This window comes from Panthera onca, chromosome D3 (genome assembly GCF_046562875.1).
Source record: "Panthera onca isolate mPanOnc1 chromosome D3, mPanOnc1 haplotype 2, whole genome shotgun sequence".
In the NCBI taxonomy this organism is placed as follows: Eukaryota; Metazoa; Chordata; class Mammalia; order Carnivora; family Felidae; genus Panthera; species Panthera onca.
In genome coordinates, this window is record NC_138350.1 from 46,889,417 (window position 1) to 46,914,033 (window position 24,617).

At 40.8% G+C, this 24,617-nt stretch overlaps 1 protein-coding gene across 3 annotated transcripts in view; it reads right to left on the reverse strand.

Annotated features, from left to right (window-relative positions):
* ZNF521 (zinc finger protein 521) overlaps positions 1-24,617 on the reverse strand; it is a 278,740-nt gene that overhangs the window by 147,394 nt on the left and 106,729 nt on the right. For all 3 annotated transcript variants that reach the window (XM_060613482.3, XM_060613480.3, XM_060613481.3), the window contains one exon: positions 11,075-14,427. In XM_060613482.3, coding sequence (XP_060469465.1) covers positions 11,075-13,987 — 2,913 coding nt within the window. In that variant the 5' untranslated portion in view covers positions 13,988-14,427. The remainder of the gene's footprint in view (positions 1-11,074; positions 14,428-24,617) is intronic.

Below are 24,617 nucleotides of genomic sequence, written 5' to 3' on the forward strand. Positions count from 1 at the left end.
TTGATCATCACAGATTAGTTTTGCCTATTCTCACACTTTAGGTGAGTGGAGTCATGTAGTGGTATGTGTCTGGTTCCTTTTTGTGAACATTGTATATATGAGTCACTAAAATTGTTATATAGCAGTGGCTCATTCCTCTTCATTGTTGTGTACTATTCCATTGTGTGACTAGAATGATTTCATACCATTACATGAATGTATTTATTCATTTAATTTTGACAGGCATTTTGATTGACTGTAACTTGAATCTTATATGCAAAAATATGTTATAAATATTCTTGTTTATAATCTGTGGTAAACATTAGCCCTCACATCTTTTAGATACAGACCTAGGAACAGAATTTATGGGTCACAAAGTAGGCTAGTATTCAACTTTAGTATATACTGCCCAGCAATTTTTATAGCAATTTTACAAAATTATACTGCCACTAGTAAAATGAGAGAGTTTCAACTGCTCTCCATTCTTGCAAAATAAGAATTTTTGCATTCATTTTTATTTCAGTCATTGTGGTATGTGTAGTGGCTCTCCGACTGTCTTTTAAACTTTTTTTTAACGTTTTATTTTCTTTTTTAAGAGACAGAGAGGGACAGAGCACGAGCAGGGGAGGCGCAGAGAGAGAGGGAAACAGAATCCAAAGCTGAGCCGTCAGCCCAGAGCCCGATGCAGGGCTTGAACCCACGTACACGACATCATGACCTGAGCTGATGGATGTTCAACTGACCGAGCCACCCAGGAGTCCCGTCTCCTACTATGTTTTAAATTTCTGCATATATGATATTATGGCTCCCCTTCATTATTATTATTTAATGTTATTTTTTAAACTTGATTAATTTCACCAGAAGTTCATACATTTTATTAGTCTCTTCATAGAACTAGCTTTTTAGTTCATTGTTAGTTTCCTATTTCATTACTTTTGGTCTTTGCTTTATAATTTCCGTCTCTTCTATTTTTTCATGGGCTTGTTTTGTTGTTCTGGTCTGAATGTCTTAAGTTGGATGTTTAGCTTATTGATATCATGACTTTTTAAATTTTCCAATATGTATACTTACATTGTAACAATTTTTCTTCTAGGTACTGCTTTGTTTCCATCTCCCAGGTTCTGCGGTACAGTTATCTTTCAGTTCTAAGTATTTTTAATTTCTCTTTTTATGCCCCCTTTGTTCCATGTGTGATTTTAATTTTAAAATTTATGGAGGTTTTTAAAAAGACACCTTTTTCATGTATCGTATATTTGTACTGTGGCCAGAGAATGTGATTTTGTGTGAACCTAAGCTTTTAAAGTTTATACTGTTTTTTTAACGTTTTTTAAAATATTTTTTGAACGTTTATTCAGTTTTGAGAGACAAGAGAGACAGAGTGCAAGCAGGAGAGGGGCTGAGAGAGAGGGAGACACAGAATCTGAAACAGGCTCTGGGCACTGTGCTGTTGGCACAGAGCCCAATGCGGGGCTCAAACTCACAAACAGCTAGATCATGACCTGAGCCGAAGTTGGATGCTTAACTGACTAAGCCACCCAGGTGCCCCTATGCTATTTTTTATAGAGGACCTCCTTTATGATAGGCAAAGAGTGAAGGTGAGCAATCAGTGTACAGGTGTGGCCTGGACAGGGGATGCATGAAATGTTAACAGCAGGAGTGGTTGACACAAAAGGTTTGAAGAATAGAGAAGGTATAGGAGATACAAACAAAGTTTCAGACCAAAATGACTAGGAGAAAGATGGAACGTTGTCGAAAATGGGAAAAGAAATTGTGATTCGATTTGGTTAGAGGGCTAGAAGAATATAGAACTCGTAATGTCAAATGGGTAGCTGAAAATCCAAGATTGGGCCTCAGAATGAGGTTGACATTTGAAATTTGCTATTTTAGTCATCTGTGTGGGGCAATAATTAATAGGAAACAAGTAATAGGAAATGCGGGTGAGGGGAAGAGAAGCGCAGATTAGCCAAATTATGGAAAGAGCCTAAATGTCCATCAACTGACAAATGGATAAAGAAGATGTGGTTTATATATACAATGGAATACTACTTGGCAATAAAAAGAATGAAATCCTGTCATCTGCAGCAATGTGGACAGAACTGGAAGGTATTATGCTGAGTGAAATAGGTCAGTCAGAGAAAGACATATATCACGTTTTCACTCATATGTGGATCTTGAGAAACTTAACAGTAGACCATGGGGGGAAGGGAAGGGGGAAAAATAGTTACAAACAGAAAGGGAGGGAGGCAAACCATAAAAGTCTCTTAAATACAGAGAACAAACTGAGGGTTGATGGGGGAGTGGAGGTATGGGGGAGAGGGGAAAATGGGTGATGGGCATTGAGGAGGGCACTTGTTGGGATGAGCACTGGGTGTTGTATGTAAGCAATGAACCATGGGAATCTACCCCAAAAACCAAGAACACACTTCATACACTGTATGTTAGCCAATTTGACAATTTTGATTTTCTTTCATTATTCAAAATCATCTTACATATTTACTAATTTCTATCTCAACACCATTTAAGCCAAAACATAAAATGTTCCTCCTAAATGGAATTTTACCACCGCATACGGTGATTCCACACTCTTTTGGCCTAGTACTCAAAGAACAAATATTAGGTACAATTCAAGATTTATGGTTGTATACAAAAACATTCTGACTTCTGAATTCCATATTTGGAACCATATGGAACACATCAGCGTAAAAATCCAGAGCTGGAAAGAAGTGAAGAAAATGGAGGGATGGTAGTGGCAGCAAGTTCAATGTATGGAGCAATGATCAATGCAAGGTAAGCATAGGACTAGGGACAAAGCGTGGGCATGAGACAGCTGCTTTCATGTTCCATGCCTTGATATTTATGCCAGGGGTCTTAACTCTCTGTACTAGTACACTATAGATGCCAAACAAACATTGAACACAGCAACAATAAATCTGAAAGCAGCCCAAACTTGGCAAAGCAACTCATTCTATTTCAAGAGCATCTTGAATCTTACAGATTTATTTTGTCATGTAAATTTTCTACTTAATTTTAAAATATTATTGGGGCACCTGGGTGGCTCAGTCAGTTAAGCGTCTGACTTCCACTCAGGTCATGATCTCAAGGTTCCTGAGTTTGAGCCCCATGTCAGGCTCTGTGCTGACAGCTGCTTTGGATTCTGTGCCTGCTTCAGATTCTGTGTCTCCCTCTCTCTCTGCCATCGCCCACTCGCACTCTCTCTCTCTCACTCTCAAAAACAAACATTAAAAAAATGTTTTTAAGTAAAATTGTGGATTGGTTTAACCTTAAAAATGTTGAACAATCTTTAAAATATATATATATATATGTATATATAATATATATGTAAAATATATATATATTTTAAAAATTGTTTTACATATATATGTATGTATATGTATATAATAATACATATACTATTTACCTAGGGGGCACCTAGGTGGCTCAGTCAGTTGAACGTCTTACTCTTGATTTCAGCACAGGTCGTGATCCCAGGGTCATGGGATCAAGCCCTGTATCGGGCTCTGCACTGAGCGTAGAGCCTACTGAAGATTCTGCCTGTCTTCCTCTGCCCCTCTCCCCTGCTCACTCTCTTTCTTAAAAAAAAATATTATATATATATATATGTGTGTGTGTGTGTGTGTGTGTACATAAAATTTACCTAGAAGAAGCTTACTTAATTTTTGCTCTTTTAACTTAGCAAAACTTAGTATCAGCAATTTAAAATTAAAATCTTAAATCCAACCTCTTATGGAAATTTTTATTACATAAAACAAAATAAAACAGAACTGTGGAACATGACTGAGTTCTGAATTGCCACCATGTACATTGCCATTTTCTGTACAAGAACCATGAAGAAAGAATATTGACTTCAAGGCACTTAGACCTTCAGATTGAAGGTGATCTTTGAATTGTTAGAAACCTCAAGTCTTTTAGCTTATTTTAATATTTTTAGATCAAACTTGCCTTTAAAGCATGCAGGCACAATTGGGTAAACTTATCTATATCTCTCTGTATGAGTTACTAGATATGCATGCATATACATCTAAAGATGGGAGAGATACTTTTTTTGTTACTTTGAAGTACTTATACTATGTTCATTTATTCAACTGATATTTACTGAGACCTCATGACAAACATGTTGGGTATTCAGAGGTGAGAAAAGGGAAGAAGGAAATAAACAAGTACACAAATAATAATTTGAAGCGAAAATCCTAAGGAGGAGACTAACTTTGATAAGTTTCTGGGGGGAAGCCCATCTGATAGATGAGAAAGGTGCAGACAGGCTGATCCAGAAGAGGAGCCCGGGTAAATAGGTGGCTCAATGTGAAGCCTCGAAAGCAGACCCCTACTCAGGAGGCCAGGAGGCCAGGCACGGTGTGTGAGGAGGCACCCCAGCAAGGTGAGAGCAGCCAGCTACAGCCAGACTATGTGTGGCTTCCTAAGCTGGTGAGAGGCTGGGCTTGTATTTGAGGGAAGTGGGAAGTCTCTGAAGAATTTTAAAAGACTCCATAATTTACATGTCTGCCAGATTCCATCCAGCGCAGCAGGAAGGATGGATTGGAAGCGTGCAGAAGACGGAGAGGACTCCATTAGGAAACGACTGCAGTGTCCGGGCGAGGATGCAGCCCAGACCACGAAGACGGCTTCGGACATAGAAACACATGGATGAGATACTCGTTAAAGGCACAATCAACAGTACTCATTAACAGATTAGATGTGGGGAATGAGGAGAAGGGAAAAAAATCAGGAATAATTCCCAGGTTTCTTGCTTGAATAACTGGGTGTGTAGGGTGGCTCCCTTTACTAAAATGATGGAAGTCTGGAAAAAGAAATCAGTTTCAGGAGAGAAAATCAAGCGTTTAGGCTGTATTCGTTACACTTCAAATATCTAGAAGAGATACAAATGAAAAAGTCAAGCTGTCAGTAGCACACAGTAATCTGGAACTAAGAAGAGGTGCAAGCTATGAATATAAATTTGGGAATTCTTAACATAGAGATAGTTACAGCCACATGAATAGATGAGATGCTGTTGAGAGAGTAGACAGTGAAGAAAAAGAGGGCCAACGATGAGCCTCAAAGAATCCCTACACTTTTAGAACAGGCACCGGAGGAAAACCTCCAAAGGCCAAAGTAGGAAGAAAACTAGGAGAGGAAATGCCGTAAGTCACAGGAGCATGTCGAGAAAGAGCTGTCTACTGGGCCTCATGCCATAAGGATGAAGACAGAAAGGCTCACTTTGGAATCTGGAGACCACTGACCAAGTTGGTAGGACCACGTACAACTTCTTTGGGAAAGCAGGCCTTGACTGGAATAGAATGATGAACAGTAGTCAGGACCATGTTCACGACGTCTATGATGGAACTTCAACGATGGTGGAACGTTTTGAGTCCAAATGGAGTAAAAAAGCACGGATAGTGATCCTAAAATTAACATGCTCAGAAGAAGAGCATACATTTATCCAACACCTTCTAGGTTTCTGTCATTGTACCAGGTGGCTCCTGTATGAAAAAAGCTAGGTGGCCAGCTGTCCTGCCATGTTGCCATGTATGGGAAAAGGCTCTGGGCGAGCCACCAGCCAGACACAGCTCCACAACACCTACCCACAGAGGCATTTGTCTACTGTGGGCCGGGCGCTGTCATGAGTATTAGAAATATGACATTGAGTAAATTCTTGCCCTGAGGAATTCATAGGAAGGGAGACATAAAGAGGTAATTATAAAGCAATGTGACTATTTTTATATATTTAGGATGTATTGTGTACACAGAGCATTCAAGGGGAGAAGGGATGTTTGGAGTGGGAAGTCGGGGTCACAGGAAGCCTTCTAGAGTAGTTGATCTCCGAATAGAGGTTAAGGTGGACAGCCTTACAGAAGGTGGAGCACAGTCAGGAGGAAAGAGATTATTTGGGCAGAAGGGATAGGGCAGCCTTAGTGAGACACAGACGCACTGTGTCACCTGTGGGTTAATTGAAGTATTTTCAACTATGGAATAAGGTGTAAGGTAAGAAAAGGAAGGGAAAATTTAGCAGGGGCCGGAACCTGAAGAATCATTCTATGTCACAATAAAAGGATAGTATACTATCCTATGAGGATAAAGGTATAGAGCACTCAAAATATTTCAAATAGGGAGGGACATGCTATTCAGATTTGTGTTTTAGATAGATTGTTCTGGCAGCTTTGTGGAGACGGATTTGAAAATGATAAGACTAAAGTCCAAGGGAACAATTAGGAGGCTGCTTCAGTAGTTTAGTGAAAGATGATCAGAGATTGAATTATAAATGTGGTAAGGGGATGGAGAGGAAGGGATTGATCTAAGAAATATATATGAGCTGAAACAGAGATCACTTGATGACCAACTGGATGTGGAGAAAAGGGAGACAAGAAAATCAATGGCTCCACAAGTGAAATAGAAAATATAAGAAAAGAAGCAGGTTCGGAGAAATTATGAGTTCAGTTTTGGTCCCACTGATTTTAAAATGCATGGAAACATGTGAGTGAATATATCAAGAAGACAGCTGTGTGTAGGAGTCTGAAAATCACTGGAAAGGGGGTAAGTCCTAGATACCATTTTTAAAATCAGTTTCATTGAGATGTAATTCACATACGAAAATTCACTAATTTTATACCTGGTGAGTATTAATAAATGCATACAGTCACGTAACCACCACCAGAGTCAAGATACAGAATATTTCCATCAGCCCCCCGAAGTTCCCTCCTGCATTTTGGAGACATCATTTGGAGTCATCCATAAAATGTGATAGCTGGAGCCATGGGAGTGGATGAAGCCACATAGAGCGGGTATGCAGAGTAATAGTAGCAATGGGCCTTAATGTATAGGAGCAGACAGAGTACGAAGAAGGGTACAGATCATTCTGTGAAGGGAACCAGGAGAGAAAATCGAGGTTAGATAAAGAGGAAGTGGCCAACAGTGACAAGTAGAACAGCACACAAACTAGGGTGAGTTCTCTTTAAAAAAAAAAAAAAAAGGCACTGCACTGGTCAATTGGATCAATAGAGACCTTAAAGAGGTCAGCTGCCGTAAAGTGATGGAAGCAGACGATCCCTTGCAGCGGGTGGAGGAAGTGAATGACAAGAGAAAATAAGACAGCAATACAGAGAGGATTTTATGAAAAGAATATGGATGAGACTGTAGCTGGAGGAAAGTCCGGTGGATTTATGAGAAGAAAATCCTGAACCTGGAGTTAGAGAGTCAGGTTCTCAGAGCCCCTTGTTTACCACTTACGAGCTGTGTCATCTTAGATCTCAATTTATCTGGGCCTGACTCGCTGTCTGTAAAAGAAGGCAGCTTAATCAGATAACCTCCATGGTCCCTCTGGTTCTGATTCTGTGGCACTGTGCGAGTATCCAGCAACACAGACACAACTGGGGACCCTTCTGAGAGCAATTTCAATGCACTGGTAGGGGTGGTGTGAGTTGAAATGTGAGTAAATAACCCTGTGAAGAGACGTGCCTACAGAGATCCTGGAGAAATGGAAGCAGGAGGACCCATCTTCTAATGTCATCGTGAGAAAACATTTTGAGGTCCAGATGGGGCAGAACCTGACCAGACAGGATCAGTGTCAATGAACTGCAGAAGAAGAACTAACATTTATTCAACACACAGTAAATGTCAGTAACTCTGTGAGGTGTTTCATGTATGGAAAAATCTAGATGGTCAGCATTTCCCCTGTGTCAGGTTATCTCTACCATTTATGGAATCATTGCAGGTATCGTTGTAGGTTATGCATAAATGTATATCATACTCAATCTTTAAGAGCAAAAGGGAAATGAATAGGTTCCCCCAAATATTTTATTCAAAACAAAGACTCCATAGCAAAATTAGATTGATAATTATAGGATTTTGGCACAAAGAAAACATTTTTCACAAATTCCGAAAGCATTATGCAGAAAAAAACGGGGTTGACATTCAGATCTTTTGTCTTTAATTCCAAATTTCTCCATTACGTGACAGCTACCTGCTATTATTCTTCTTTCAAGTGTCATGTGCCTGTCTTTCATCCATTTCTTAGGTCACATGCGTTTATACAATGCTTATCCCTCCCTAGATTATATCTAAACCCCTTTTAAATAGGTAATCTAGTCCCGACCAAAAAAAACCCATTCTTTTCAGTCTTGGAAATATTCATTCCAGTGTCTACCAATACCCTTATGTGATCACAAGTCACAGTCCAGAAAAAATTCTAATCTTGCTCTTGACAATATCTGTGTATCCAGGTTTTATTATCTCCCGTGGTCTTCTTTTCTCTTCTGAAGTCTCAATCCTCAGCCAGAAGAAGAGATGAAAATACCACCTATATCACTAAGTGCTTCATTCCTACCTAGGACATCTAAGTCAATAGACATACATGTCAGACATCTTTTTGTGATAAAATGTATTCCCACATGGCATACCTGTCTTTTGGCAAAGACTTATGTAATAACTTCACTCTTACCTACATGGTAAAAAATTTACACAACACTCATGCAAAGTCACAGAAGCTTAACTTGACTAACAAAGAATGTGAACAAATTAATTTTTATGACATGACTTTTTCTTGCTGATGCATTATTTGGGGACTTTTTTTTCGTAAAATTCCACGTATGATAGATAATTTTCTATGTCAAGTCCAAATAATATGGCCTACTGTACATTTTTCATTATAGAGGATATCAGAAAGGAAGGGAGCACATGAAATTTTATGACTTTAATAGTATAATGAAGAAAAAATAATAACAATGGATGAAAATGTCAAACAAATTAGTGAACTTTTGAAGCACAAAGGAAATATATATAAATGAATCCTTATATCTGATTGATTAAGGACATTGCTACAAGGTCTCATAAGCCCGGCTTAATAAGGAGGTACCCTTCTAAAAGAGTCACTTTTAACTCGAGGTATCTCAGTGCTTAAAAAACACTATTGTAAGAATTACAAGTAAGAAGTACTTTTCAAATATTTTATACATTATTCTATGTAAGCGCAGGATGTAGTTCAACTTTATCATTAAGATTTTAGGTATAATTAAATACTTGACCATCCCTTAATGATAAATTCTCTAAGCAAATAACTCTAACCAAATTAACGTGTCAAGACTATTATACGTCCTCCCTCATTAAAAAAATTTTCACCTCAAATGGTATTATAATACATAGCAATTTAGGAATATCAGAAAACATAAGCCAGGAACAGATGAGAAGGAACAAGCACATTCCTTTCCACAATCTACTAGAAACAAGAGCCCCATTTTGCTTGATTTTTAACGAACACACCACCACAATCACTCACACGCACGCACACACACACACACACACACACACACACACAAATACAGTCATTTTAAATCAATTTTATGCACCATTTAAATCGAACATGAATATACAAACTCCTATATATGTGCTAAGCATAGAAAAATTAAAAAAGGGGGAGAGGAATAATTTTCTACATAAACGGATTTCTAAAATTCTCATTCATAAGCATTTTAAAAATAAGACCTTTTCGGGACAAGTGGATAAATTTGAATATGGACTTCTTATAGATGATATTATAGATCCACTAGATTTCTTTAACCGATTTAGTTAATTGCCTTAATTAATAATGTTGTGGTTAAATAGGAAGGTGTCCTTATTCTTAGAAAAATAATGATGTCTGAAACTCACTTTCATGTGGTTCAGGTTAATAAAAAGGTTGCGCAGAGAGAGAGAGAGAGAGAGAGAGAGAATAATGTGACAAAATGTTCATATCCGGTATATCTGTGATACGGATACACAAACACACATGCTTTCACTGTCTTATTCTTTCAGCTTTTCTGTAGGCTTAGACATCTCATGAAATAAAAAGTTGGAAAAAACAATTCATTTCATATGATCCTAACTACCAAGAGAAACTATTTGATCCAACACGTGAGCCAGGAGCCATTATCAAAGCTATGTTCTTGCAGCTGTCCTCATCAGTTGGAAAGGACTTCATTTATTTAAATGAGAGAGAGGTGCAGATTTCCTTGGAAGGAAAGAAAGGGAAGCAGCTTCAAAGTTTGGGAGCTTGCCTGTCACGCAGATGCCACATTTCAGGAGGATGGGCTCTGTGTCAGTCTTCCCGGCTCTCCCCTACCAGCTGACTGATGGCTATCTGCAGGGACACGCAGGGGGGCCTCCAAGAGGGTGTGAGTGCAGAGACAAGATAAGGAAAATGCAGTGACCCCAAACTGAAGGGAAATGGATCTCCCTGGGGTCTGCATTTGGATGGATCTCCAGATAGGGGCAGGTAGGGAAGTGGAAAAGAACTCTTGGAAACCAGGTGATAAAGCATAAAGAAATTATAATAAAATGAACCATCCTCTGCTCAGCTTCAAGGACTGATGACTTCTACAACTATTTCATTGTAAATGAACTTATTTTTCATACTCGTTATGGCAAAGAAGGCATGAAACCACTCTTAAACTAAGAAAAAAAAATCCACTTTAATTGTGAAACCCAAAACCAGACAGTGAAGACTCGGGGATATTTAAGGGGATGCCTTTTAAAGGAACGTTGGGCACGTGACGCTTAATAAATGTAGCGGCTTTTACAAAACCCTGTTGTGAGAAAATATTTTGCTCACTACCCAGAAGACAAAGAGAAACAGTGAGTGTTGACAACATGGTATTATGAAGCCGCCCCTACCCAATTTGTTATCCACAAATATATATATTCTTTTTAATTTACTCTAAGCCAGCATGTTGGCCCATTGCATCTTACTTTTATGTCATTATCTCTCTGCCATACACACAAGTCATAGCTGGGGATTTCAACTCGCGGTAAAGCTATGCTGAGATTCCAGATCTCAGTGGTGCTGGCAAGAGTGCTGATCTCTTCAGTCATAGAGAAGACAATATCCTAGGGAGACTGGAATTAGTCCTATTTTGCACCATTCAAGCCAAAATGCTGCTTATCAAGAAGCAAGTAATTGCTGGCTAATGGCTATGGGGGGAAAAACACCACTGCATTTCAATCTACGCATCTCTCGGCACATGACAATAAATAAGGCTGCAGAAAGGGTAAACATGAAGTGGCAACAGTTTCTTGAGGAGGTTAAATAGCAAACATTAAAAAGGCAAGTTACCTCATCCGACTGGGAGGGACTGATTCTGGGCATTGGCGATACTTGGGGAGTTTTCAACTGCGTGCTGTTGCTATCTGGCACGAGCTCTCGGTGGACCGTTTGGATGTGGTTCTGGAGTTCACTTTCAGATTCAAACTTAACGTTGCAGCTAGAACAGCGCGTCTTCAGTCCCCCCGCCTTGCCTTTACCCTCAATGGCACTCAGATTCTCATTCTGGCCCAAGCCTGGTCTACTCGTGCCGGGAGGGATGTTGATGCCTGGGCTGCCGCTCTTACTGAGACTGACACAGCCAGCGCACAGACCATATGGCAGGCCATTGATGTCAAGCTTCACCAGATCTTGCTTGGAACGGAACTCTTTGAGGCAAGACGCACACTTGTACAGTTTGGGGACATGCTGGCCACGCCCCGTGGTCTGGACTGCAGACCCATTCCCTGTCTTTTGCATGTGGAATGTCCCGTGGATTTTGAGTTCTAAGGTGGACGTCACTGTCTGCATGCAGACCACGCAGCGAAATCCCGTCAGGGAATTGCGCAAGTCAGGGTGCATTTGGCAATGCTCCAAAAACTCCTCTTCGCTCTGGAGAGGCATCTTGCAAATCCGGCAGTTTCCAGTATCAAGACTCTTACTGTGCGTGACTTTGTGTTCGGTAAGAGTTAAAAGGGAGGGAAACCGCTCCCCGCAAATAGGGCACATGTAGTGTTTCACAGGGCCTAAGTGGGTCTGCATATGTTCACGGAGGCCGTTCTCAGAGAAGAAGGTTCGAGAGCACACGTTACACTTGTAATTCCCTTTAATGAGCTCGGCTTTCTTCTTCACGATGGCACTCTCTCCGGGTCTGATGTTGTGGTCTCGGAGCTGGTGGTTCTGCAGCAGGGTCTCCATGGTGTAGGCTGCCCCGCAGATGTCGCAGCCGTACATGGGCTCCGAGGTGTCCACATCTTCTTCGCTCCCATCGTGACTGTTATGGGACTCCTGGCTGTTGGTCAGCAAGGTCTGCAGCTCCACCTCCTCCTTCTGCACTTGCTCGGAAGCCCCGTTCGTTCCACAGTTGGGAGTCTTGGTTTCAAACACGCAATGCTTCTCCCTCAAGTGCTTCTCCAGCAAAATGATCGCGTGGAAGGCTTTGCTGCAGAATTTGCAATTGTACTTCTTACTGTGAGTGGTGATATGACACTGCAGCTCCACCTCGGTGCCAAAAGACTCACCACAGAAGATGCACTTGTGCACTTTCCCTTGATTTTCCAGGTGGTTGTGTTTCACGTGGAGTTGTAGGTCGGTCTCATTGCGGAAGTCCCAGTTGCACGATGTGCACCTGTAGACTTTCTTTTCATTGCTGTGCTTTACGGCCAAGTGGAGCTGAATGGAGACTTTTGAGTCGAACACTTCCTGGCAGAGGGTGCACCGGAAGAAGACAAAGGTGTGCATGTCCAGCAGGTGTTTCTGAAGGTCGTCCACTGATGTGAACTGCTTATCGCAACTCTCGCAGATGTAGTATGTTGAGGTGATCATAAAATGGATGGTAACATGCTTCAGCAAGGATTCTTGGTTGGGGAATTCCTTGTTGCACTGAGGGCAGGTCAATTTCGGAAGCACAGTGTCGAGATGAGTTTTTAGGTGAGTCTGAAAGCTGTCTAGGGACGTGTACTTAGCACCACACTGATTACAGATATATTCTCCAGCCGGACGTGCAGGCGCACCTCCCACTGCCTGCATCATCTTAAGAGACGTCTGCTCTATGGCCACGGGAGATAAGGGGCTCAAGGCCCTGGATTTCTTCCCATTGTGAATATAATTCAGGGCCAAGGGAATGTTTTTATGATTCTCTTTGATATGCTTGTTCAGTTTAAGAACGCTGTTGAATATCGGCGAATTCGTACAATAGGAACAAGAATAGACTTCGACTACTGGTTCTTTCGGAGTCCCGAGCACCGGAGACCCGAATCGGGAGCCACTGAGGTCGCAATGGACCTGCCTTATATGCTCTTCAAGGGAAGAGTCAGTGAGAAACCCCATGTAGCAATGGGGACAAAAGAATGCGTTGCTATCCTTAGCTGCAGGGTTCGCAAATCCGTGAGAACATCGGATGTGTTCCTGAAGAGTGTTGAGGTCGTTGACAACTTCGGAGCAGAAGTTGCACTGGTAGACTATGGCAGGCATGGCAGAGACGATCAGACCTGGGTCCTGAGCTTCATGCACTTGCTTAAGATGTTCATTTAGGTTATAGAGTGAGGGCAACACCTCCAAGCAATACTGACAAATATGGGCCTGTTCTGGCTTGTCTAAATGCATAGTTTTCAGGTGAATCTGCAGGACTGCCAGGCTCGAAAATAGCTGCTTGTTGCAGTAAATACAGCTGTAGGTAACTTTCGCTTGTTTACTAGAGGGAACGGTCATGTCAGGGGTTTGCTGGGCAGCCCGCTTCCTCCCTCGACTCTTTGGGATCGGCGGGGCGGCTTCCACCATGGTTGAGCTGTCCACGGAGAGGTTGGAATCTGGAGTCGTGCTGGACACCGAAGTGTAGCCCACGGTGACCAGGGAAGGGCTGTTGCTGTGGTTGCACGACTCGGGTTGCTGGTGACTGTCCATGTGGCTGTACAGTTCCTCAACCGTGTGGAAACTCTCAGAGCAGATGCTGCAAGAGTTCTTCTTCTCCCCGCCATGCACCTGCTCCATGTGGTTCATGAGGGACGTCTCCTCCACAAACAGCTCGTGGCAGTAGATGCACTGGAGGGCCGCTCGGTCCTCGTTTGGGGAGCACTCGGGGTGGCACTCCGCGATGTGCTTCTGCAGGTCTTCTGGGAAGTCAAAGCCTTCCTCGCACTGACTGCACTTCTGAGTGTCCTTCATCTTCCAGTCCTCCATCCTGGAGCCAGACTGGGACCCGTCCTTGTTTCTCTCGTGTACCTGCATGTGTCCGTGTAAGGAGCTAGAGGACAGGAACCCGCGGCGACAAATGGCACATTTATATGGCTTGTTGGACGTGTGAGTCTTTAAGTGGATCTTCAAGTGATCACTTCGGGAGAACGCAGCATCACACTCGCTGCAGTGGTACTTCTTGTCCCCCGTGTGGAGTTTGATATGGCGGTCTCGGCTCCGCTTGTGTTTGAACAGCCTACTGCAATAGGTGCATTTGAAAGGCAGCTTGTCACTGTGGCTCTGCTCATGGTGCTTTAGGTAGCTGAGGCGGCTAAAGGACTTGTCACAGAATTGGCATGGGTACGGGAGTCCGGGGCCGCCTTCTTCCTCTCCAAAGTCGCAACCTTCTCCATGGCTGGGGGAAGTCTGGTCCTTGCTGGAAGGCGAGGAAGCTGGCCAAGAGCAGGTGGGATCATCTTCAACATCCACTCCATCTGCAACGAGAAGCAATGGAACGTTTTATCTTACGGGCTGAGCACTCGAGAACGGGTTTACAGTACCATTGCAGCAGGGACATACGGTCGGACTATCTAGAACCTGGCGGGGGTAGGGGTGGGGGTGGGGGGAATGGAGGACAGAACATTTGAGTGGAACACGTCCAAATCTGAACCCAAAGCTTTTATTCTACATTTACTTTTTACCGGGTTGTAAAATATAAGAAGATATTAAATAGCTCTATGTCTAAATTACCCCTTTTATTACTTGTTATCATTTTTCCTTAGGAGCAAGGTATATATTACGCATCGACAATTTTATTAAAATGCAGATTTTAATATATTTAATGTTTCTTCTGTATTCATTCTAAAATGATTTGCATATTATGTGAGCGTCTGAAGAACGAAATGAAAAGGGGAAATATTACAGGAATGATTTAAAATTAATGCAGTCAACCCAGATGTCTAATATTTAATAAAAAATTCCCTCTGCATTTTGCTTGTTTTTATATAAAAAAGGCAATTCTGAAGACCAAAATCTTTTTATGGGGTTCTTATTGATACAGACCTTATTGCTTTCAGCAAAAAAATATTAAAAAGTAAGCACATGAAGGAAGACAGAAAACACAATAATAATTACGTCTTGTGTAATGAAAGACAACCAGGATTTCTTCAATAACTGAAAGATTCGAACACCATAGGCCAGAAAATGGATTATTAAGTGTTAGGAGGGCACTGCTAGATATTACATGTAGCTGGGATCAGCCAGGATCAAGAAAAAATGAGAGTTTCACAAGGGCCAGATTGTAATACTGTATTTTGCTTGGAAAGTTCAAGAGGTGGCCCACCATTTCTTCCTTTTGCAAAAGCTTCAGCAGCATGAACTTCCTTAGCCAAACAGGACCTGCACTTTGAGGTGAGCAGAGACAAAGCGACTTGTGAAAAACTGGAAACAGGAAAAGTGATAAATGATTATGGTAAATGCTGAAAGATTTATGAGTAACAAAGAGAAGACAAACAAGACTGAAAGCCAGATATAACCTTAGCAAGTTATCCATAAAGTAACTCTACCTCCTATGAGGTGTTTTTTAACTCGGCGCTTGGCAAATGTGTGCTGATCTTTCTGTTGTTTTCTTAACATCCAAGTGGAAAATAAGACCTCCTCAAATAAGTTGTAAAACCCCCTTTTTTTTTGCTTTTCAAAACAATCTATCATTCAAGATGAGAAGAAACTGTAAAAGCTTTTCACTCTCCAAAAGAGCAAGGTTGTTCATAAATGCAGACAAAGACCGTCGAGGGGAGCCGGTGGGGACAGTGATTCTATCAGGATAACAAGGTCCAGTTAGAATACTCTTAGGATATTCGACTAAACCTCAATTTGAATATGATCAAATAAGTTTTTAAATTCTTCAAAGCTGAAGTTCACTAGCAAGCTATATTATTAACATAAAAGTAGAAACTGGCAAGCATTATGTAAACAAATTCCACGTCTGCTTTCTTTAAGGTAACAAGATTTTACTAGATTATCAACCTCTTGCTTATCCACAGGAAACAGATGAGGATCATTCCTTTCCTGCATCTAGAAACTGATGACAACACCATCTCACTATCAATGCCAGATGGCAACCATGTAACTCTGAGAAAACAACCAAACACCATTCCTGGATCCCTGCCCACTGCAACAAAGCCTCACAACACAAGTTGAAAACCGCATGATTTTGCATCCTCATTTATAGGAGTCTATAACCCAACATGTTTACAGCGTAAGAAAGGCCCTGGTAATTCTGGGTATGATTTAAATGTAAAGTGGATACATAGAAAGAACATAGGCAGACAACTCAACTCACCATCGAACAGACAGAAAAATGATTTTAGAAAATTCAAAACAAACTCAATGGTGATTCTAGCTATCCTTTTAAAAAACAAACTATAAGTCACTTAAAGACAAGTGTCCCTAAAACAAACCAAAGTTGTAAAATATTTCCCTTAATTGAAAACAATTGCTATTTATTAAATTTGCTCAGCAGTCTAGGTAAAAACCTGCTATATTTCACATTTACTCTTAGGCTTATGTCCTGTTGTTTCACTGAAAAATATTTTCAAACACATCATCTCATTTGTACAGTTGGGAAAACAGTGAATCAGAATTTGTCATGAATCTAGACTTGAAGAAAATAACTATTGACCCTGAAAATTTAGCAAGTGAACTTATTATTAAATTGCAGACTGTGTCCAGGCATGATATATTATTATACAAATGTACAAAGAATTACAGAGCAATAGACCATTATAAATAGTGTGCAATCCCCGACACCACTCTTAAATCAGGTTCTTGTCTGTGGGCCATGCCTGACTATACCTATTACATAACTGTTCTCTTAAGCTTGTAAATTTCAACATGTCAAGTGAGCCGAGGGTTAGGATCAAGTTTTTACTCAATCGGGTTTCAAGAGAGCTGGAAACCTTCTCTTCTCTCTCCGGTCCCTATTATTCGGTCTTGAGGGAAAAGAAAGTGAAAATCTGAGATGATGTGTCTTTGTAACTGAAGCACATGGAAAGAGTGTACAGGATTCATAAGGCTCAGGCTGGGGGATGGAACAGAGAAAAAAGTTTGAGCAGGGAATGCTGCTTGTAGAAAAATAAAGGTTTCACAAAAGGCTGATTTCTATTTTAAAATCTAAAGTGTAAAAAACTCATTTGCTGACATACTATAAACAGATGTGTGCTCCCAGGGACACACAAGGAACTCACTGACAAAACTCCCATGGGAGTTGGTCCATGCTCTAAGGGGATCAGTGTCCCAAGACTTGTGCAGTGGCCCTGGTGTTTGCCAACATTCTCTGAGGTCTACCTAAGTCTTTGAGAGCTGCCCGTCCCCACTAACTTTGGCCTTTGGGCAGTCACAACACAAACTATGTTGAGGTGGCTCGTGTAGATGTCAACTATTTCAAGTTCTTTTTTCCCAGGGAAGAAACTGCAGAGGATTCTTTCAATGCCGGTTCCTGAATCAACTCAAACTTTTTTCCCCTTTTGGCACTAAGTGCTACTTACAGGAATGTCTCTCTGTGTTATGGCAGGTTTTCTGCATTTCAGTGTGAAGTACTTAACGTGTCCGTGCTAAATTTTAAGTCTTGGAATCAGTCACTTTACACTCTGAGGTGACTCTCGGAGAACTGTAGCTCTCACCGGCGGCGGGGGTGGGAGAAAAGAAAAAAAAAAAAAAAAAAAAACTTCGCTGGAAACCAGTTCCGTGGCCTAAAAGTCTATTTAAAGATGCAAATGTGTGTGCATAGTTAGTGCAGATGTTTTTCTACAGCAACTGTACTTGCTGAGTTTCACCATTTCCATAAAGCACATTAAAACAAGTGTGTGAACACTCCGAGATGAAAGTCTCAAACACTCCTGAGACTTTCAGTGGAAAGTAGAGCCGCCTGACTTTTCTCCAAGCAGACAGGAATGCCCATGATTCAGCAGCCTGAGTAAATAAAAGAGGTCCTTATTTCCTAATTTTGCTGGCTGGCCACACTGCGGCAGCCTCTGTGCTCCTGCCAAAGGGGATGCAGAATTGGAACTACACCCAGCCGCTGAAGGCCTGTCTTTGTTAGCCAGCCAGGCTTTCCCGACCATCTTCTGGCAACAAAACTGCCATATCCTGCAAGGAAGACCTCCATCTCGGGCTTGATGGTTCTCCAGTCTGCCCAAAAGGACGAAACAACAGATTTCGCTGGGTCTGTGTCGGAGGAGGACAGCTGGAAACTCAGTTAGCAGCAGAGCAACACCTGTTCGGTCATATTTATGGGGGAAAAGTGCTCACTAACAGAAAAGTGAAGTCATCCTAGAAGAAGGTATTCCACAGAAAAAAGGCACCGGAGCACAAAGTTCCTTTGTGATCCAAGCCACCGGCCCCTTGTGTGCCAACCTGGAGAGGAGAGAGCAGAGACTGGATGTGATTTTATCCTGGCTGCTGGGGAGGAACAGGCAAGCGCACCCGAGGGGTGCCGACTGGTCACCAATCAGGGACCCGACAGTCTCAGTTTACAGCCTGCCAGCTGAGAAATGCCGAGGGTCCTGGCCACTCCTTGCTTTCAAGTCTAACTGGAGTAGCCAATTAAAAAAAAAAAGATCAAAGAAGGAGGAAGAGAGGATGGGCAGAAAGGTTTGGGGTGATGCCAAAGCTGATCTTGAACCATTAAGCATGTCCTAGTGTAAGATACATGCCTTTTGAGGGCAGGGACCGAGCCTTTCAGAACATTGACTTTGTAACAACATGGACCATCCAAAATTATTAAGGAGAGAATAAAATAACAAGGTGGAGTGAATCACTGTCAATGGTAAAGAAATTATCCGAAGCTCTGAAGTTCTGGAAACTTCTGATACTTTTAGTTCTTCTTAGGGCTGGGCCCTCAAGAAACTGGCTTACTGATATCCTTTGGCTACCTGAGCTCGTTCATCGTAACGGCAGAGTACTCTCTAAATTGCACTTCAGGGACTCAGTATCATGTGCGTTCAAGTGCCACACAGCAAGGCTCCTTAACAGGGACAGGATTTACATCAATGGTAACTTTTCCAGGGAAGAAACACACACATAGTGACAGGTCTGCTGTAATGACAACAGGGCAATGACTCAGAATGTGAACGGAAAGTCAAGAGTCTGGAGTTTTATTTCTAGCTTCATAACTGACTTAGAGAGTGACCCGGCCAAGTCGTTTAATCTGTCCCTGCCTAGGTACTTCACCTGCAATATGAAGATAATAATTCTTGCTCCTTACCCTCTGGGGTGTTACAGAGATTAGCGAATGTTTCTGGGGCACCTATCATCCCTAGAAGAAAAGTTGCATGTGTAAACAAAAAGATTTATATGTGGTGTGTGCATTTATGCTTCCGCATATAAAATTCTATGTATATAGTATAAACAGATTTTAACATTTTCTTTCCTTTAATGAAACCACTGGAATATTTAAGGATTGGCCCGATGGAAACCTACAGTGCCTTAAGCATTGTACATTCAGCCATCAAGAAAATAAAACATAAATAGTTGGTGGTATCTAAAAATTAATGGACCATAAGTCCATGCTGACTTTGTTCCAAGTAAGTTATCGTACAGAAGATATAATCTTGGGTCTTTACAGACAGATAACCTTGGAACAAGTATTGTGCTATGTAATTCTGAAGCCAAGAATGTAATTTTCAGAGTACCTCTCTTCATAGAACACTAGCAATACAGTCATTGCATTATTGAACATCAAAATAAGTTCATTTCAAAGATGATTTTTTAAGCATGGAACAATAGGTTAAAACACAAGACCAGAGCAAATTTCCACGTTATCTCCTCCATCGGCTTAAAATGATTATGTCTGTCAGCACAGACACTATAGGAGCGGTTCTGAACTTTCATATTAAGAAGAGTTCACCGTCCTTTTTTCATTCATTAGTTGCCTGAGCCACCTTACGATAAACTGAAAATCCCAAGGAGAATATATAGTTGGCGCACAAAGACTAAGAGAAGTTAGGCACCACTCAAAGAGAACAGTAACTTGACACGTGTGTTTAACAGACACAGGTAACATAAAGATATTCCTCATGTTAACCTGGTGCTATCACAGTAACAATTTTACACCACCGTATGTAAAAGCATCTAACCAAATTACACAATACATTTTTAAAGCAATGGTTCCGATGGCTAAAGATATGGTCATTCTAAATAAACCATTACACACGATTACACAATTGCTTCCTTTCATTCTCAATAGAAATATCAACAGTTTTAGAAAAGCTGCAATTTTAATGATAGAACTTTCGTACTTTCTGCAAAAATCAACAGCCCCGCATTAAATTCACTTCATTGTCATAAAACTTATTTAACTACTTGAAAATGAATACTCTTTACTGGGTGTTCAAAAGAGAAATGTAAACTTTAAAATTATTTATAATTCACAGATGCTTTTAAATTCTGTAACATTCCAAATTGTTCTAGAAGGACCAATTAAATGCATTAACAGTTAGGTTATGAGGGAAAAGAGTGGTCACCCATTAATGACAGCAGCTGTGGGGAGCAGGAATTGGTGGTGCACAGTTTTCACCACAGTATTAAGATGAATTCCAGCTATCAGAGCTCACTTTCAATGAAAAAAGAGGCTCACTTTCCCCAACAATCCTTTAGCCCTTCTTCAGATGAGCCAACATAAGAGATAAGAAGTTGTTATCACCCCTCCTTTGCCCTCGGTGGGTCTTTATATCCACGCTGTCTCTTTCGCCAGACACATTTCTATTTCGTGTGCAGAGAGAAGTACAAATGTTTTGCTTACTGTTGCTTAAAGTTCACTTGAACAGACGGAGCTCAATGAATTCCATCTTCCGCAGCCAAATTAAACAGAAAACAGTGCATTCTTAAGCAGTTCACACTTAACTCCACCTCTCAAATCAGAGGAAAAAGCTGACGCGAAACCAGTTAAAGAACAGTCATCTCCCTCACGGAAATCGAGACCTGTTTCTGAAGCCAGACAGAAGGAAAGTGGTTTCCATTTACGTGGGGGGGGGGGGGGGGGGGGTGAGAACTGCTTTACTGTTTCTATCCTTTGGCTTACTTAAAAACATATATAACTAATGATAAGCATCAACCTCTTGGCGTTCAACAATTGGCAATCATGTATCACACATCTGTTTACGGTGCTGCGATGGAAGCATTCTATATTATTCAACATGCTTCTCTTTCCCTTAATAATGATAGACATCATCACAGTGAATTTTCCCAAGTCGGCTCTCTTTTTATCTCTACTATTTTGAGTTAGAAGGCCAGTTTTAGTGACTTTCTTGTCTAGTATTTATACATGACCTCACACCACAAGGAATTTGAAGCAGTTCTTCATGGCTTATTTTGTTCATTCATTTATTTAACCAGCATTTATTAAGCACCTACTATGTGTTTGGGTCTGATATTTGCTTGTGCACTCTAGGAATTACTTATTTTTTTTAAGTTTTGGCTTCCTTATCTATAATATCAGAAAAATGCCAGCCTGCATCATAGTTAATATCATAAGAATCAAACACGACATTGGATAAAAGAGCTTTCTAAATTTTTACAATATAAAAATGTATTAAATTGTTACTACTACTATGAAAGTCAAAGTCACCTTTAGGTTATAACTGGTAAGTGTGGTAATAATACAAAGGAAAACAAATTAACTATCATTTAGTTGTTGCCTTTTTCATAATGAAATTCTAATACTTTTAAAGGACTTGACAGGCATTATTTGTTTAAAAATAGAAAATAAGGCGCACCTGAGTGGCTCAGTCGGTTGAGCATCCAACTCCGGCTCAATCATGATCTCACAGTTTGTGAGTTTGAGCCCCATGTCAGTCTCTGCGCTGACAGCTCAGAACCTGGAGCCTGCTTCAGATCCTGTGTCTCCCTCTCTCTCTCTGCCCCTCCCCTGCTCACACTAAGTCTCTCTCTCTCTCTCTCTCTCTCAAAAATAAACATTACAAAAAATTTTGAATAGAAAATAAATAAAAATGGGGCGCCTGGGTGGCTTAGTCAGTTAAGCGGCCGACTTCAGCTCAGGTCATGATCTCACAGTTCGTGGGTTCGAGCCCCACATTGGGTTCTGTGCTGACAGCTTGGAGCCTGGAGCCTGCTTCTGATTCTGTGTCTCCCTCTCTCTCTCCCCTCTCCTGCTCATACTGTCTCTCTCTCTCTCAAAAATAAATAAATGCAAAAAAAATTTTTTTAAGAAAATAAATAAAAATACCCCCCAAAAATCTTCTAAATGCTGTTAGAGTTATCTTGAAGGTCAATGTGCAGTGGCTTTTCCTTAAGAGCTGCACACACTGGGAAGTTGTGATTAACTCATTACCAAAGTAAAACCCCCATAATGGAATGGTCTGCATTCAAAATCTTGAAGCCACATTACATAGTTCTGACACCAGCCCTTTATCTCACACTATTTTAATTGTTTAGAAATTTCTTGAGGAATTTTATTTTGCTTCAAAATCCTTTGCACTAGGGGTGCCTGGGTGCCTCAGTCAGTTAAGCATCTGACTTCCCCTCAGGTCATGATCTCATTCATGGTTCATGAGTTCAAGCCCCACGTCAGGCTCTGTGCTGACAGCTCAGAGCCTGGAGCCTGTTTCAGATTCTGTGTCTCCCTCTCTCTCTGTGCCTACCCCACTCACACTGTCTCTCTATCTCTCTCAAAAAATAAACATTTAAAACAATTAAAAAAATCCTTTGCACTAGTGTGAAATATACCGATTATACTTTAGAAAAAAACAAAAAACTCCACACCTTCTGAAATTCTCAGCAAATTCCTCAGTGCTACCAAGTTAATCATTAGCAATTTTACATTAACCTCTTCACTGGGGGAGTATAAGGCAAAGGGAATTCTTCCACTAAGAAAACTAAGTTTGAAAATACTTTTATTAGTCAATGATGGACCTCAGAAAGTTCATTCCACTGTGTTAGTGGTTTCTTGAAGAACTGCCATAACCCACTAGAATTTTCAAACAAAGCAATCAGATTCTCTTTCAAAAAGGAATCTGGTCCCTCAGAATGTTTTCTCATATTAAAGTCTACTTTTACTGAACATTTTTCCAACATGTAGGCATTGGTCCAAGGGTGGTAAACTTCTGGTCACAAGGAATTATAACAGTCTTGAAATGATGTTCACTCGGGCTGAATTTCACCTGTATTATATCCATAGCAGCCGTAAAGCTGATAGGAATTTCTGGCTGTTTAAAAAGTCCACACTATATACTTCACTGCAGATAAAGCCACTGGAGAATACAAAAGTGTTGAAAGGCTAAAATTTAATTAATGACCAATTAGCACCCCCTGTGGGTTCATCGTGCAGTAAAGTGATAAATATGGTGTGCTAATATAGAAAAAACTGTTACAAAGTTTAGGGGGGAAATATTACTACAATTACCTATTATCTATGTCTATTTGATGTTTTATAATACAACGGACCTCCATGTTCTTGATATGGATGTTCATATGTCTAAAATATGGTAAGAACCCTTAAGGTCTAAGACAAATATTTTTTTTTTTTAATTTTAAGGCACAAACTTTGACTCACAACCAGGTTGTCAGGCTGGAGTATAAAACCCAGTGCTCTCGGATAGCTTGTGAGCGCACCTAGCCAACCACCTAGCAGCCGCAACTCAAAGTAGTGTGTATTATCTGCTCCTCAATCAGTGTTGATGCATTTTATGGGGCAGTGACATATGGTGGTGATATTAAAAACTGAGGGATGGTGGTATTAAAAAATTGGGGGATGTTGGACTATCTTGAAACTTTGTACATATGAAGAGATCTACAGTAGGACAAATCACTGATGCATCCTCACTGGATAGAGTTTTCTGGTGTTTCAACAGAATCAGTAACTTTTACATTAACACTTCAATAGTAAAACTAAAATTGAAAAGTGAGGTCAGATCCCAAGCAACCCATATGACATAAGGAGTCCTTTATTCCTTTAAAAAAAGTTTTTTCTCTTTCTTTCTTTCTTTCTTTCTTGAGAGAGAGAGGGCAAGTGAAGCAGGGGCAGAAAGAGAGAGGGAGGGAGAGAGAGAGAGAGAGAGAGAGAGAGAGAGAGAGAGAGAATCTTAAACAGGCTGAACACTCCACACAGAACTTGACGTGGGGTTCGATCTCACGACTGTGAGATCATGACCGGCTGAGCCACCCAGGTGCCCCAAGAGTCCTTTATTTCAAGTGAGATTATGTTTGGTAAAGTACTGTGTAAGCTGCAAAGGACAGAAGAATTTTCTTAAAACCACTCTAACAAGGGTGTGATGAAATATTTCTACACAGGTCATACAATATCAAATACCCTTCTTCATTCACATCAGGTTTTCCTTCCATTTACCTCATTGGGCAAAATTTGAAAGGGGCAATCCTGAAAATAAGACTGATTATCAATCCGATGGCTTTTCCAGGTACCTTACTCTCCCTTCATTTTCCATTTCTCATTTCTGGTTCAGTTTACTCTTCTCTAGAAACTCTATCTGAGAATAAATATAAAAATAAAATCCATCCAGTTCCTATCATTTTTTTTCTTGTAACAGTTCTGGTAATTTATCTATGGGAACAAATCCTGGCCAAAATTGTGAGTGTGTGTGTGTGGGTGTGTGTGTTTATGCAGCGTTAACTAAAATGTTCAGAATAGACTAATGATTTCTGCTAAAGTAAT